The sequence below is a fragment of the Vespa velutina genome, chromosome 13 (genome assembly GCF_912470025.1).
Source record: "Vespa velutina chromosome 13, iVesVel2.1, whole genome shotgun sequence".
NCBI classification, from domain to species: domain Eukaryota; kingdom Metazoa; phylum Arthropoda; class Insecta; order Hymenoptera; family Vespidae; genus Vespa; species Vespa velutina.
Genome location: NC_062200.1, coordinates 2,958,192 through 2,970,691, shown reverse-complemented (window position 1 = coordinate 2,970,691; position 12,500 = coordinate 2,958,192). Strand labels below are relative to the sequence as shown.

Genomic DNA, 12,500 nt, shown 5'->3' with positions numbered 1-12,500 from the left:
TTTTATTCGCTCGATGTCGGGTTATTTATTTATTTTTTTCTTCTTTCCCTTTTTTTCGTTAATTCCTCGGTAAAAAATAAAAAAAGAAAAGAAGCTTTTGCGTTCAACGGATCAAAATATTGATCTATCGATTTGCGGGCAAAAGTTGCGAGTAAAAATAAAAATAAAAAGAAAGAAAAAAAAAAAAAAAAAAAAAAAAAAAAAATAAAATAAAAAAATAAAAAAAAAATAACAGATAGAAAACAAAAGAGAAAAAAGAAAATATTAATTAATCCGTCGACTTCGCCTGCATTAGCGAGCAACATTTGTGTATATTTAAGTTACGTATTTACATTACGCATATAAATACATCGATATTGCGGGATCATCTCGATATAAGCAAATATGATTGGTAAATTGTATTTATAAATAAAATAGAAAATAAAAAGTATCGATTAAAAGTAAGGTATGAATTTTTTTTTCTTCTTTTTTGTTTTTTTTTTTTCCCCCTTTTTTTTTCCTTCTTCTTCTTCTATTCTCGTCTCACGCGCGTTCGACGTTCGTTATTAGGTAGGAATAACTCTTTGAGTGATTTATCGAAACGGTGGATTGAAGAATGGTGTAATAATATCGAATGGAAAAATAACGAACGAAATTCGCGTAAGCGTGCGGTCGCGGACGGATTTAGGGGACATCGATAAATAACGATGCTTGGTGACAAGAGTTAAAGCGAGGACTCTCGTAAATTAAGATCACGTGAAAAAGGAGAAATATCTCTTTTTGTCGAATCCAACTGAGATCCTAGTCAAATCGAAAGGAGCTTCCATTTTGTATCTTTTTTCTTTTTCTTTTTTTTTTTTATGTTCTTTTTTTTTTCTTTTTTTTTTTTTTTTTTAATTTAATACTCGATAAAATGTAACAAAAATAAATCGATTAAATATAGATTTGTCCTTTTTGTTCGAACCAGTATAAGTTACTTTTATAAATACGATTTTTATTTTCGACCGAAATTGATCTTGAAGAGAAACGAACAAAAATGAAAAGAAGAAAAAAAAAAGGAAGAAGAAGAAAAGAAAAGAAAAAAACAAAAGAACGGACAAAAATTGTTTGGACAAATTCAAAGAAAATCTTTCGAAATAAATAATATAAAAACGCATATAATGATATAACAGTTAGCTTCTCTCGATGAACCTAATTGAATCTTAGTCAAATCTTAGAGCATACATTTTTTATTGTCCTTCATTTTTTTTTCCAATTTAATACTCGATAAAACGTAACAAAAATAAACCGATTAAATATAGATTTGTCCTTTTTGTTCCAACTATTATAAATTATTTTATAAATACGATATTTATTTTCGACCGAAATTGATCTTGAACAAAAAAAAAAAAAAGAAAAAAAAAATTGTTAAATCAAATTCGAAGAAAATCTTTCGTAAAAAATAATATTATATGTACATAAATGACATACAACATTGTAGACGAGTTCTCGTCAATATTTCGAACAATACTTCGACAAATGATGATAACGATGACGATGATAATGATAATGATGATGATGATAATGGGAAGAGCAATAAAGGTGACGATTACTATAGCGTCGTCGGCGAATCAAAGTGATGCAAATGAAAAGGAATGCCGTTCGACCAGTGGCATTCACCATTTCGCCATATCAATCGAACGTTGTATGGGGGTTGCACGTGGATGCACGTGGGACGCGTATGGATCGGTGAAAACGCGCGCGGAATACGTAACGCACCCTTTTCGTTTCAATTCGATCTAATGGTCCCGCATACCACATTCCGACTTTTCATACCAATCTTTTTTCACCGAAAATTTTGCCCAATTTTTATAACCCATCCAATACATTCCTTTTTTTTTTTCTTTTTCTTTTTTGTTTTTCTAATTTTTCATATTTACTTTCTTCTAACATCATACTTTTCCTATGAATTCGACGAACCGATATCATATCATTGTCAATTGTATTCGTCAATCGAATAAATATAATCAATTTTAATATCCATAGAAAAGAGATGTTATTTCGTGTGAACTAACCTCAAAATATTTCGTAATGTTTTCACAACTTGAAAATATATATCGAAAATTTCATTTACCATACGTAGGATTTTATATAATTAATATTAAATTCTACGAAGGAAGTTTACGATGTTAATTAATTTAAATGAACTAAATCGTATATATGTATATATATATAAAATGATCGTAAAATGCAACAACGCCGATATATTTATGGTTGTACATACGCATGTAAGTAAATACGTAGTAAATACTGACGAAGCTAACGCACGCGAAACATATACAACAACTTCAGGGCGTTGTGATTTCTAGCACCTAACCTTAAAAGAAACAAACAATCGGAGTATGTGTAATATAGTAATAACTTTGACATAGTTCAGAGGAAACTTTTATAACGAAGGTTATAATAAACACTTTATTCTGCACGCATCGTTTGTTCCTTTTTTATTTCCTTTTCGCCTTTTCTCCTTTTCTTTTTATCGACAATGCAAATTATTCTAAATTCGTTATACGTAATAATGTCATACCTCGTTATATATAAATTATATCGTAAGGAACAAACAAACAAAAGAAACGAAACAAAACGAAATATCGATTGTTAAAACGAACTAAAATTGAAGCACACAATCGATTGTATTATCAGTCTCTCCTTATCGGGACTATTTTATTTTTTTTCATACACCTCTTCGTATTTGAAGAAGTAAAAAAAATAGAAAGAAGAAAGACAGAAAGAGAGAGAAAGAGAAAGAGAGAGAGAGAGAGAGAGAGAAAGAGATAACGGGCACGAGTTAATCGAGGACACTTAAACATTATCCACGCGACAACGACGATGACGACACGACGATTTGAAAAAACGCGACCTAACGAAAGAAAAAAATAAATAAATAAATAAAAAATAAAGAAAGAGAATAAACAAGAAAAAGTATGGATGTATGTATACGTCACGATCGAACTGTAATGACTGCGAAATCCAACATGTGTTCAATTCCTTTTCCTTTCCACTTTTCCTCCTCTCCAAGCCACACTCTTCTTCTCATCGCGTATTTTATGACGTATATTTATAAAACACTTTATATACCTTGTCCTAACAAACTGTCGTGAACTTCTTAAAAAAAATCACGTGTCCTCTCGAGTAAAGAGAGAGAGAGAGAGAGAGAGAGAGAGAGAGAGAGAGAGAGAGAGAGAGAGAGAGAGAGAGAGAGAGAGAGAGAGAGAGAGAGAGGTAGAGAGAAAAAGAGAGGGAGAGAGAGAGAGACAGAGACAGAGAGAAAGAGAGAGAGATCGATTTATCGAAAGGAAGAAGTTATGAAAATGTCCGAAATTTCACGACGTCTCTCGAGAATATGATTGGAGGTTAGATTGGAATGATCGGTCGTGCGAAAGCGCGCCAACTAAATAAAAAGAAAGAGAGAGAGAGAAACAGAGAGCGATAAAAAGATAGATAATGAAAGAAAAAGAGAGAGAGAGAGAGAGAGAGAGAGAGAGAGAGAGAATAATAAAAAGAAAGAAAAAAGAGAAGTAGAAAAGGTGAGAAAAGGGTGTTGACGCGTTCGCAGGTGCGTCGAGTGCGGCGAGGCAGACGCGTGTGTTAACGCCGCGTGCGCTTGAGATTTGAGGTTAACCTGTCAGACGAGAGAAGATAAACGTAGTAGGAGGATTATTCGCACGAGTCGCACGTACGCGACGTACCAGAGTCGTGTGGCAGATCGATGTTACGCGTGCTACGGCACATTTCCACGCGTGGAAAGTGACTTCGCGGAAAATTCTCTCTCTCTCTCTCTTTCTCTCTCTTTTAACACAAATGCACAGGGCTCACTCACTCACTCGATCACTCTCTTTCTATCTCTATCTCTGACGCTTCGAGATTACGTAATTTCCATCATCGTCATATACACTCACCTCCTCCTCCTCCTCCTCCTCCGCCGCCGCCTCCACCTCCACCGCCACCTCCTCCTCTTCTTCCTTCTCCACCTTCACCAGCAGCAGCAGCAGCACCACCACCAACACCACCACCACCACTACCACCTCCTCCTCCTCCACCTCCTCCACTACCTCCTTCTCTCCTCTTCCTTCTCCTGCTCCTCTACCTCTTCCTCCGTGTATTCTCGACGCGGTTACGGCGACTACGTCTACGTTGACGGTCGAAGCTTCCGTGGCTTCGCTGACGGCGATGATGGCGGTGTCTTCGTCCTGCTTTTCACTTGAACGACGGGCCCACTTACGAACGTTTTTAACGTTCTGCCGCACCGTTAAAACGTCAAACTTTATCACGAAAACATGATATCTCTCGGGGCGAGCACGATGGAAGGGACGGGTGAGAGAGAGGAACCGAGACCACCACCGCTCTCTTCTTTGCCAGCGACACACTCGATGACGTCATCGCAAGCGGCCCAAGATGGTGGTGTTCCCGCGACGGCGCGGCCAGCTTTGTCTCTTCTCTCTTACTCCTATTCCTACTCCTAACTTCTCTCTATCACTCTCTCTCTCTCTCTCTCACTCTCACTCTCTCTTCTCTCTCTTTTTCTCTATCTCTCTCTCTCTCTCTCTCTTTTACTTTCTCTGTCTCTCTTTTACTCTTCGTTTCGATAATTTTTGATGCCGCGAAAACAAATGACAAACACAATTTAAATTTTGTTGAATAATAATTATTTTAATCATTAATCATAATTTTCAACATCTTTTATCCAATCTTATAATTTCGCTTAGAAATTCGATGGAAAGAAAAGAAAATAGAAAAAGAGCTCACAACGGTACGAAATTCGGATCGAACAGTTTTCTACGCACTTTTAATTCTCAATGATTCCTTAACGTGACTGTTAAAAGTTCGACATTTTTCTACGACAGTATATCAATGTGAGTGAAATGTATTGTTTGAATTTCTCTTCTTTTTGCTTTCTTATTTTTTTTGTTGTTCTTTTTTTTTCTTTTTTATTTTATTTTGTTTGCCTAGTGCCATAACCTTCAAAGTGACTTTACTTCAAAGTAAAATTATTTCGATTTTCCGTATTAAGAATTGAATATAATGATTATTTCTTTTTCTTTTCTTTTTCTTTTATACGTTCTTCTTCTATGTGCGACAGAAATATTCTGAAACGTTAAAGTTATATTATATCAATTGTCATATTAATATTTGGTTGTCATTGATTTCCATTTTTTGTATTTGTCATATTATGTAATAAGTTACACGCTTTCATGCAATTATTTGTAATTATTCAATGGTTTATACGTATATATTAATAAATTCTAATATTATTATAATATGATAGCAAAGAATAGTGTTGTGAAATGTCTATTATTATTTTCTAGCTTTTAGATATTGAAAGATGTCATCTATTCCTTATGTGTCTAGAGTAAATCAGCTAGATGCCATGTCACTAGATGATGAGATTAATAAAGTTTTTGAAAATCAGATAAAAGAAATCTTTAAATTCTGTCCACCTGGTAAAATGGATAAGTGGCAACCGGAGATCAAAGTTATTCTTAAAATTCTCATTTGGAATTTTTCCTTGAGATACAAGAGTCATACATTTGGACAACAGATGCTTGATCTTCGTTATGACAACTTAAATAAATTCAAATCTATTTTGTATTTAGCTTTTAAACTCTTGCCAAATTATATTAAAGATAGATTAATTGATAATGGTATGATATCAAATCACAAAAGAATGCACAAGTTGAAGATTTATGTACAGTGGATAATCAGTTTGGTACACTTGCTGGAATTGATAAATTTAATAAGTTTTTTACATCGTGGAACTCAACCTCTTTTGATCGAAAGACTATTAAACATTTCAAGTGTTTCTGTAAATCAACATAAGCCAAGAACCATTGGATATTCTTATATGACAAGAGAACTTCTTTGGCACGGTTTAATGGAATTATTTACATTGGGAATACCTATGTTAAACTATCATTATTTAAAACAAAAGATAAGACGATTTTGGTATCATAATAAGAAAGATGGAATTAAAAAAACATTTCCAATTATGAATGAATCTACTGTCTGTGCTTACTGCAAAGAGAAACCTATTTTACCAACGCACGCTGGTTGTGAACACGTTTTCTGTTATTACTGCTTGGGCGCAAATTTTACTGCAATGAAGATATTTCTTTGTCCAGAATGCGATACCGAATTACACGACTGTGATATGAAAAATTATATTGCCGTTCCTGATCCACCATTCGAGAATGACAATTTGCAGTGATTTTTCTAAAAATTAGTGTACGATACTATGTATGCGAATTTTTGTATATATTAAAGATGTTCATTAACTTTGGCTCATAGCATATGTGACGTGGGAGACATCTATAAATAAAGTATAAACTACAAAGATAATAAGGAAATACTGTCCTCATTATTCGACTATTGAATGGATGTATAAGCTTGTTTAAGTTATATCCTTTTGACATAATTAAAATTGTATATAATAATAATAATCGAGTTTGGGTAACAGAAATCCCTTCGTTGGTAACTTATTTTATCAAAGTAAACATACATAATTAATTAATTCAATCTATTCCATGCATAAATTATTTTTACAATAATCAATTCACGAATTCGCTTCCACAAATCCAAAAAATAATAGAATCTGTATAATAGTCTTTTGTTTTACTAATCATCGATAAAAAAATAATTCTCATTTTATCGACCATTAAATTCGAATCTTATCGACAGCCAGTAATATCGATATATTTTATTCTCGATCAATTTTATTAAGGTAATTATTTGTATTATATATTCCAATAGAGTTAATCAAATATTAATACTACTAATTATTATTATTAATTGATACTATTTAGAAAATATTTGACCATATAAGCGTCATCTGACTGTAGGCACCGAATGTATTATTGTTTAAATATTATTTTATCCAAATCTGTATATTATTTAAATAAATATAAAATTATCGAAAGTATTAATTTTCAAATATTCACGTTTAAAAAGAGAAAGAGAGAGAAAGAGAGAGAGAGCTTCGATGTTTACTCGTTGGAATACAGAATAGAACTGATGCGTTAATCGTACAAGTCAATCAAAGGTTTGTTTATGTTGATATTAGATGAAAGTAACGACTTCAAATTCAAAATTTAATCGTATTGAAATATTAAATAAAAACTATTTTATATTTGAGGAGTATTCCGTGCTTTGTAACGTTTAAGCGAATGTACTATTGTTTAAATATTAATTTATTCAATTCCTCTATCAGGTTTACTTTTCGAAATATGAAACATAAATAACTCAAAAACCGTAAATGTCATTGATAAACTTGTTTTTGTTTCTTTTTTTATAAAATTTATCTTGACACAATGATTTAATATTTAATAATAATACGAATAATTTTAATATTTAAGGGAAGTTAAGGTTATTAGCTTTGTAATGTTTAAACTATTACACGATTGTTAATTTAGATAGTAATTATACTCTCCTTCTACATATACATTTTACGTTGTAAAGTGAATATATATATATATATATATTTCTCTTCTACTTCGTTTTTTTATCATTATACTCATTATTATTACAATATTAGTAGTAGTAGTATTAATAGTAGTAGCAGTGGTAGTAATGATAGTAGTTTCAAATGAACGTAAAACGAGAGAATGTCTTTTTGTTCTTATAAAAAACAAAACAAACTTATTGAATAGTAAGAGAGATAATATAAAACTCGATTATTACAATTTTTTTTTTTTGTTTATCCACGAACGAACTATGACCATAGAATTTTTTTACATATAACGATAAAATTTGATGTTTCCTATTATATTTATTATTTTATATATTTACCTTAATTCAAAGTATATGAAGAAATATATGTGTGTGTATATACATATATATATATATGTATCTACATTTGTTACAGTGAGAAAAACGAATTCTGTAAGATAAAAAGAAACATTGAGAACGTTAAACGAAGGTAGTTACTTTCTTATTTTTCTATCTCGCTTATTGATTGGTTCTTGGTTATCGTTCTCTGATTGGTCCTCATCTTGCAAGCTTCTCACAGGTACTCACAGATGAATACGTTCGTCCAATGAGAATCGTTTAAATAAATTTTAAAACAGTAGCGCGAATTTATTAATTAGCGCGAAGAGAACGTGAGATTCTATGTTTAAAAAATAAAACTATCAAATAAAAAATAAAAGTTAAAAATTTAAATAAAAAATATTGTTGAAGGACATGTATTATGTAAAATATTTTATATTCTCTCTCTCTCTCTCTCTCTCTCTCTCTCTCTCTCTCTCTCTCTCTCTCTCTCTCTCTCTCTCTCTATACGAAAATAATTTAAGTTACTTTATAATTCTACATTAATGAAATTTTATGATATTACCATTATTACTATTATTACGAATGTTGAGTGCCACGAAATAAGTTAACAATAAATCGAGAAATGGCACTAACAAACAGACTTTAATTAAAAACACAGTGACTAGTTGATACTAATTGGTAATAAAAAGGATCTATTTTTTTCTATTATTTCTTATCTTCTTCCTGAAAGGAGTGGCTCCTATTTAATTCGCAAGTCAAGTTTTCTCTTCGATCAATCTTTGTGTCCTTTTTTTTTATATGATGTAGTACCTTTACTAACCTATTCTGTTCGTGACTTCAACAATTTTTAATTTTCTTCAACAATTTTTAATTCCTAAAGTTCTTTAGAATAAATAATTAATATTTCTTTAAAGATTTTTTTCTGAACTTCTCTTCTCTCTCTTCTGCCCCATCATTACCTATTTGATATCATTTTTTGTTAGTAATTATATATTCTAAGCACAGTTATAAAACGTTAAAACATTAACAAACGTGACATATGAACGTGAGTCAAGAGAGTGATTATTGAATTTTTTTTTTAATTTTGCAAGTTTTGGAAGAGATTTTCTTCGTTCTTCCAAATAAAAATAATTAATGTATTTTACATGTTAATATTTTTTGTGGGGAGAAATTATTTTCGAGAATTTTTGTTTTTAATTATATTATGACGGGCTGAATCCGGTGGTACTGCAATACCGGCTCAACCCCCGGCAGAGGCGGAGCAAGCCCCAGCCTTCCGCCAAATTCCAAAAATCTAGCTAATATTCTGGCTACTCTATGAGCAGCGTATCAGATATTAAGCTGATAAGAACAGATACTACACTTTGATCTTAGCCATAGGCCGAGAAGCGATAACGTTCAATCTTTGAAGTCGTTTAAATAAGCTTCTTCATGTCGTAAAATGATATTGAATATACTGCGACACGTAGTGGTCATATTGCGTATTATTTCTATCTTTGGCGGATGTTCACAGAACTAATGACAAGTACGATCATTTGGACAACATTTATACAATAATAATAATAATAATAATAATAATAATAATAATAATAATAATAATAATAATAATAATAATAAAAATTATAATCAAAGAGTCGGACGTAAAAATGATATTTTTTTACAAGAACAATATTTTGCGACTTGAGTGTAATTTTATTTTCGTAATATAAAGAATACTATAAATTATAGATTTTTTTTTTATTGTATTTTTTCATAGAATAAAAGAGCAACAAAAATAATATTATTTTTGATTAAAAAGTATTTACGAGTGCTTTGTTTTTATAAGTCAAGAAATTGAAAAGAAAATACATTGCAATCTTCATTTGTTTTTCCGTTATTGAACATAAACAACTCTTAAGGTAGTATTAAAGATTGTATTAAAAAATAAAAAATTATGCGTTACGAGAGATAAATAGAAAGAAATATTATATATACATATAAAGATTATTTTCTTCGCATCTTTTTTTCTTAATTTTACAAAAGTTCATTTCAAATGGTACAGTCATTTCGAGTAGTATATCTGAAGAGTGATGGTTTATGTGCGACATAAAAACACGCAGTCCATAAGATTAATTTAGTCGCGCGTGAACGATGCAGATGTTATTGTAGGTGTATACGCTTATTTCCGTTTATATTTTTCCTTTTTTTCTCTTTTTTCTTTTCTTTGTTTTTTTCAATAATAATTACTAGTTAAATTTAGCGTACATCAGATTGTAAGAGGAATAAAAAAAAAAAAAGAAAAAATCAAATAATAATGCGAATGGAAAAAGTAATGTGGTTGTTGAGGTTAGTTTAGATTAGAAACAGGTTGATATATTTTATTATAAAACATAACTCGTGTCACGTGTATATACAGAATCGTAGTGAGAATAAAGTCGAATATAATTGTTTGAATTTAACCGCGTGATATATTGTTAAGTTTTTGTTTATTTACAAGTGAACGTTAATCATTATAACAATGGATTTATCAATGGTACCATTAACGGCCCTATCCATAAGAACTAAAAATACTATTTCTAACCTATTAAATCCTACAAAATTTCTTCCATGCGATAATGGTTTACCCAGGTAATCATTATTTTATTTTAACTTCGCTTTTCGTTTTATAAGAACAATGGAATATTTTATCAGATCTACATTTTTTTTAACGTCTTAAATATTATTCATTATATCATTGTTGCGTCATAGAGATTGGAGAGGTCTTGCACATTTAGCAAATATAGAAGGTGAACTTCTACCTTTGGTATCGTCTCATTCTGATCAAACTATGTTTATTCTAAATACTGTTATAAAAAGAAAAAGTAATGATGATATTGCAAACTTGCTACATATGTTATCTACGCTAGAAAGATGGGATATTATTGATGATATTCAACAATTTATCGGTTAGTAATTTTCATGCTATATTTGTGCTTATACTATAACTATATCATTACTATACCGATTTGTACTAATACTATGCGATAAGTATAATGAAATATATAAAATCTAAATAAATCTAAATTATAAAAATCGAGATAAATTAAAATATAAATAAAACATAATCTATATTACAGATGAGGATATTAAAAAATATTTAGAATGTTTGGAAAAGTCTCAAATAACAATTGAAGCGATCGAGGAAAATGTCGATACTAAAGTACTAACAGTAGGTTAGTATTAAGATTATATTCTATCTATTTTACTGTATATTATCATATCGTTTCTTTTATATTTTATAGATGATATTTATAGAATTAAACAAGGTTTAGAAAATCAGAGATATGATGCTTTTGTATTGTATGCTAATGAAGATATTGACTTTGCAAATGAAATGATAGATCAGCTTGAAAAATTCAACATAAAAGTAAGAATGATCAGTAATATTAAAAATGATATTATAATATAAAATAATATTATAATCTTTTTTATGAAATATTTGTAGCTTTGTGTAAAGGATCGAGATTTAATAGGAGGTATTAGTTTTGAACATGAGGCTGTGATGACTCTTATATCAGAGCGTTGTAATAGAATGATCATAATAATATCTCCTAATTTTTTTAAGAGTTCTGCAAACGAGTTTTTTTTGAATTATGCTCAAGCTGTAAGCATTGGTAGGTATCAAAAGTTAAAATATATATATATATATTTATATAAAAATATTTTATACGTTTTTGATATTCATAAATTTTATCTCATAGATAAGCGTCAGAGAAAAATTATACCTTGTTTATACAAAAAGTGTGTACTACCGATTCAACTTAGGTATATGTGTATTCTTGATTATACTCGAGTCGGTTTATATGATTTTTGGGGACGATTAAGAGATTCCATCCAAGTTTCAAATACATTACATAATGAAAATATAAAGGAGCAAGAATTATTAAAAATAACATTCAAACAAGAAACTAAAGAAGAAAGTCATGAAACCATTCCTTATTTGCCGTCTCTGGATAATTTAAGTACATTAGATATTACAACAGATTCAACGGATATAAGCAAAGATAAATCTAAAGAAAATGAGTCCAAGAAGAAAAGATTTAAAAAAATTAAAACAATTAGAAAGATGTTGTTAAAGTCATGAGAGATAAAATATTTTTCAATAATTATGTAAAAATTCATTTATATAATGTACATATGTAAATATGCAAATCTGTGACTATATATATATATATATATATACATACATGTGTGTATGTGTGTATATAGAATGTTTTACTTGACTTGGATATTTCAAATGTCTACGCTACTTTTGACGATAAAAAACAATGTAAATAATAGAAGTATTTTTTTGTAATATCTATACTTCAATTTTATACCTCATATTAGAAAATTTACAACTTCATATTCATAGTAAATTAATATTTATTGTTTATAACTCTATTTTTTTAATATTTAAAAAACCAGGAACTATAAAATATATATTTTTAAGAGAATTAATATTATCCTAATGCAATTAATATTGTTCTTTGCTCTTCTTCCTCCATCAACTATTCTTCTTTTTTTCCTCTTCGTCCTGCGACTCTACCTCTTCTTCTGTATGTTCTTGACGCGGGATTGCAAGGATTACGTCTACGTTCTTGACGACCGAAATTTTCATGACTTCGCTGACGACGATAATGGCGATTATCTTCGTTCTGCTTTTGACTTAGATAACAGACCCACTTACGAACGTTTTTAACATTCTGCTGGACCGTTATTTA

The 12,500-nt window shown here is 30.1% G+C and overlaps 3 protein-coding genes, 1 long non-coding RNA gene and 1 other non-coding gene across 10 annotated transcripts in view; 2 read left to right on the top strand and 3 right to left on the bottom strand.

The window, feature by feature from the left end:
* Positions 1 to 3,125, bottom strand: part of LOC124953616 (stress-activated protein kinase JNK) — a 173,700-nt gene extending 170,575 nt beyond the window's left edge. Inside the window, exon 1 of one of the 2 annotated variants that reach the window (XM_047505238.1) lies at positions 3,094 to 3,125. The gene's annotated coding sequence lies outside the window, so the exon portion shown is untranslated. The remainder of the gene's footprint in view (positions 1 to 3,093) is intronic. The other variant, XM_047505240.1, reaches the window with a different exon arrangement.
* An 877-nt stretch (positions 3,126 to 4,002) lies between these two features.
* On the top strand, positions 4,003 to 6,468 carry LOC124953619 (peroxisome biogenesis factor 2). The gene is made up of 2 exons (XM_047505249.1): positions 4,003 to 4,868; positions 5,322 to 6,468. Exon 2 carries the CDS (start codon positions 5,339 to 5,341, stop codon positions 6,218 to 6,220), a length of 882 nt encoding a protein of 293 aa, XP_047361205.1. The 5' UTR covers positions 4,003 to 4,868; positions 5,322 to 5,338; the 3' UTR covers positions 6,221 to 6,468.
* On the bottom strand, positions 4,544 to 8,223 carry LOC124953624. Its single transcript, XR_007102275.1, has 2 exons — positions 7,798 to 8,223; positions 4,544 to 5,102 (listed from the first exon to the last, which is right to left on the bottom strand). It is a non-coding gene; the product is annotated as an uncharacterized LOC124953624 (long non-coding RNA).
* Positions 8,224 to 8,981: 758 nt separating this feature from the next.
* On the bottom strand, positions 8,982 to 9,172 carry LOC124953981. Its single transcript, XR_007102402.1, has one exon. It is a non-coding gene; the product is annotated as a U2 spliceosomal RNA (small nuclear RNA).
* Positions 9,173 to 9,586: 414 nt separating this feature from the next.
* The window catches only part of LOC124953888 (myeloid differentiation primary response protein MyD88-like), a 3,849-nt gene continuing 935 nt past the window's right edge, over positions 9,587 to 12,500 (top strand). The window contains exons 1-7 of one of the 5 annotated variants that reach the window (XM_047505897.1): positions 9,587 to 9,677; positions 10,256 to 10,386; positions 10,507 to 10,703; positions 10,875 to 10,970; positions 11,040 to 11,164; positions 11,243 to 11,411; positions 11,499 to 12,500. The exon at positions 11,499 to 12,500 is cut by the window's right edge and continues 934 nt beyond it. In XM_047505897.1, coding sequence (XP_047361853.1) covers positions 10,277 to 10,386; positions 10,507 to 10,703; positions 10,875 to 10,970; positions 11,040 to 11,164; positions 11,243 to 11,411; positions 11,499 to 11,881 — 1,080 coding nt within the window. In that variant the 5' untranslated portion in view covers positions 9,587 to 9,677; positions 10,256 to 10,276 and the 3' untranslated portion in view covers positions 11,882 to 12,500. Of the gene's footprint in view, positions 9,678 to 9,750; positions 10,105 to 10,255; positions 10,387 to 10,506; positions 10,704 to 10,874; positions 10,971 to 11,039; positions 11,165 to 11,242; positions 11,412 to 11,498 lie in introns of those variants that run through there. The other 4 variants (XM_047505898.1, XM_047505896.1, XM_047505900.1 and 1 more) reach the window with 4 other exon arrangements.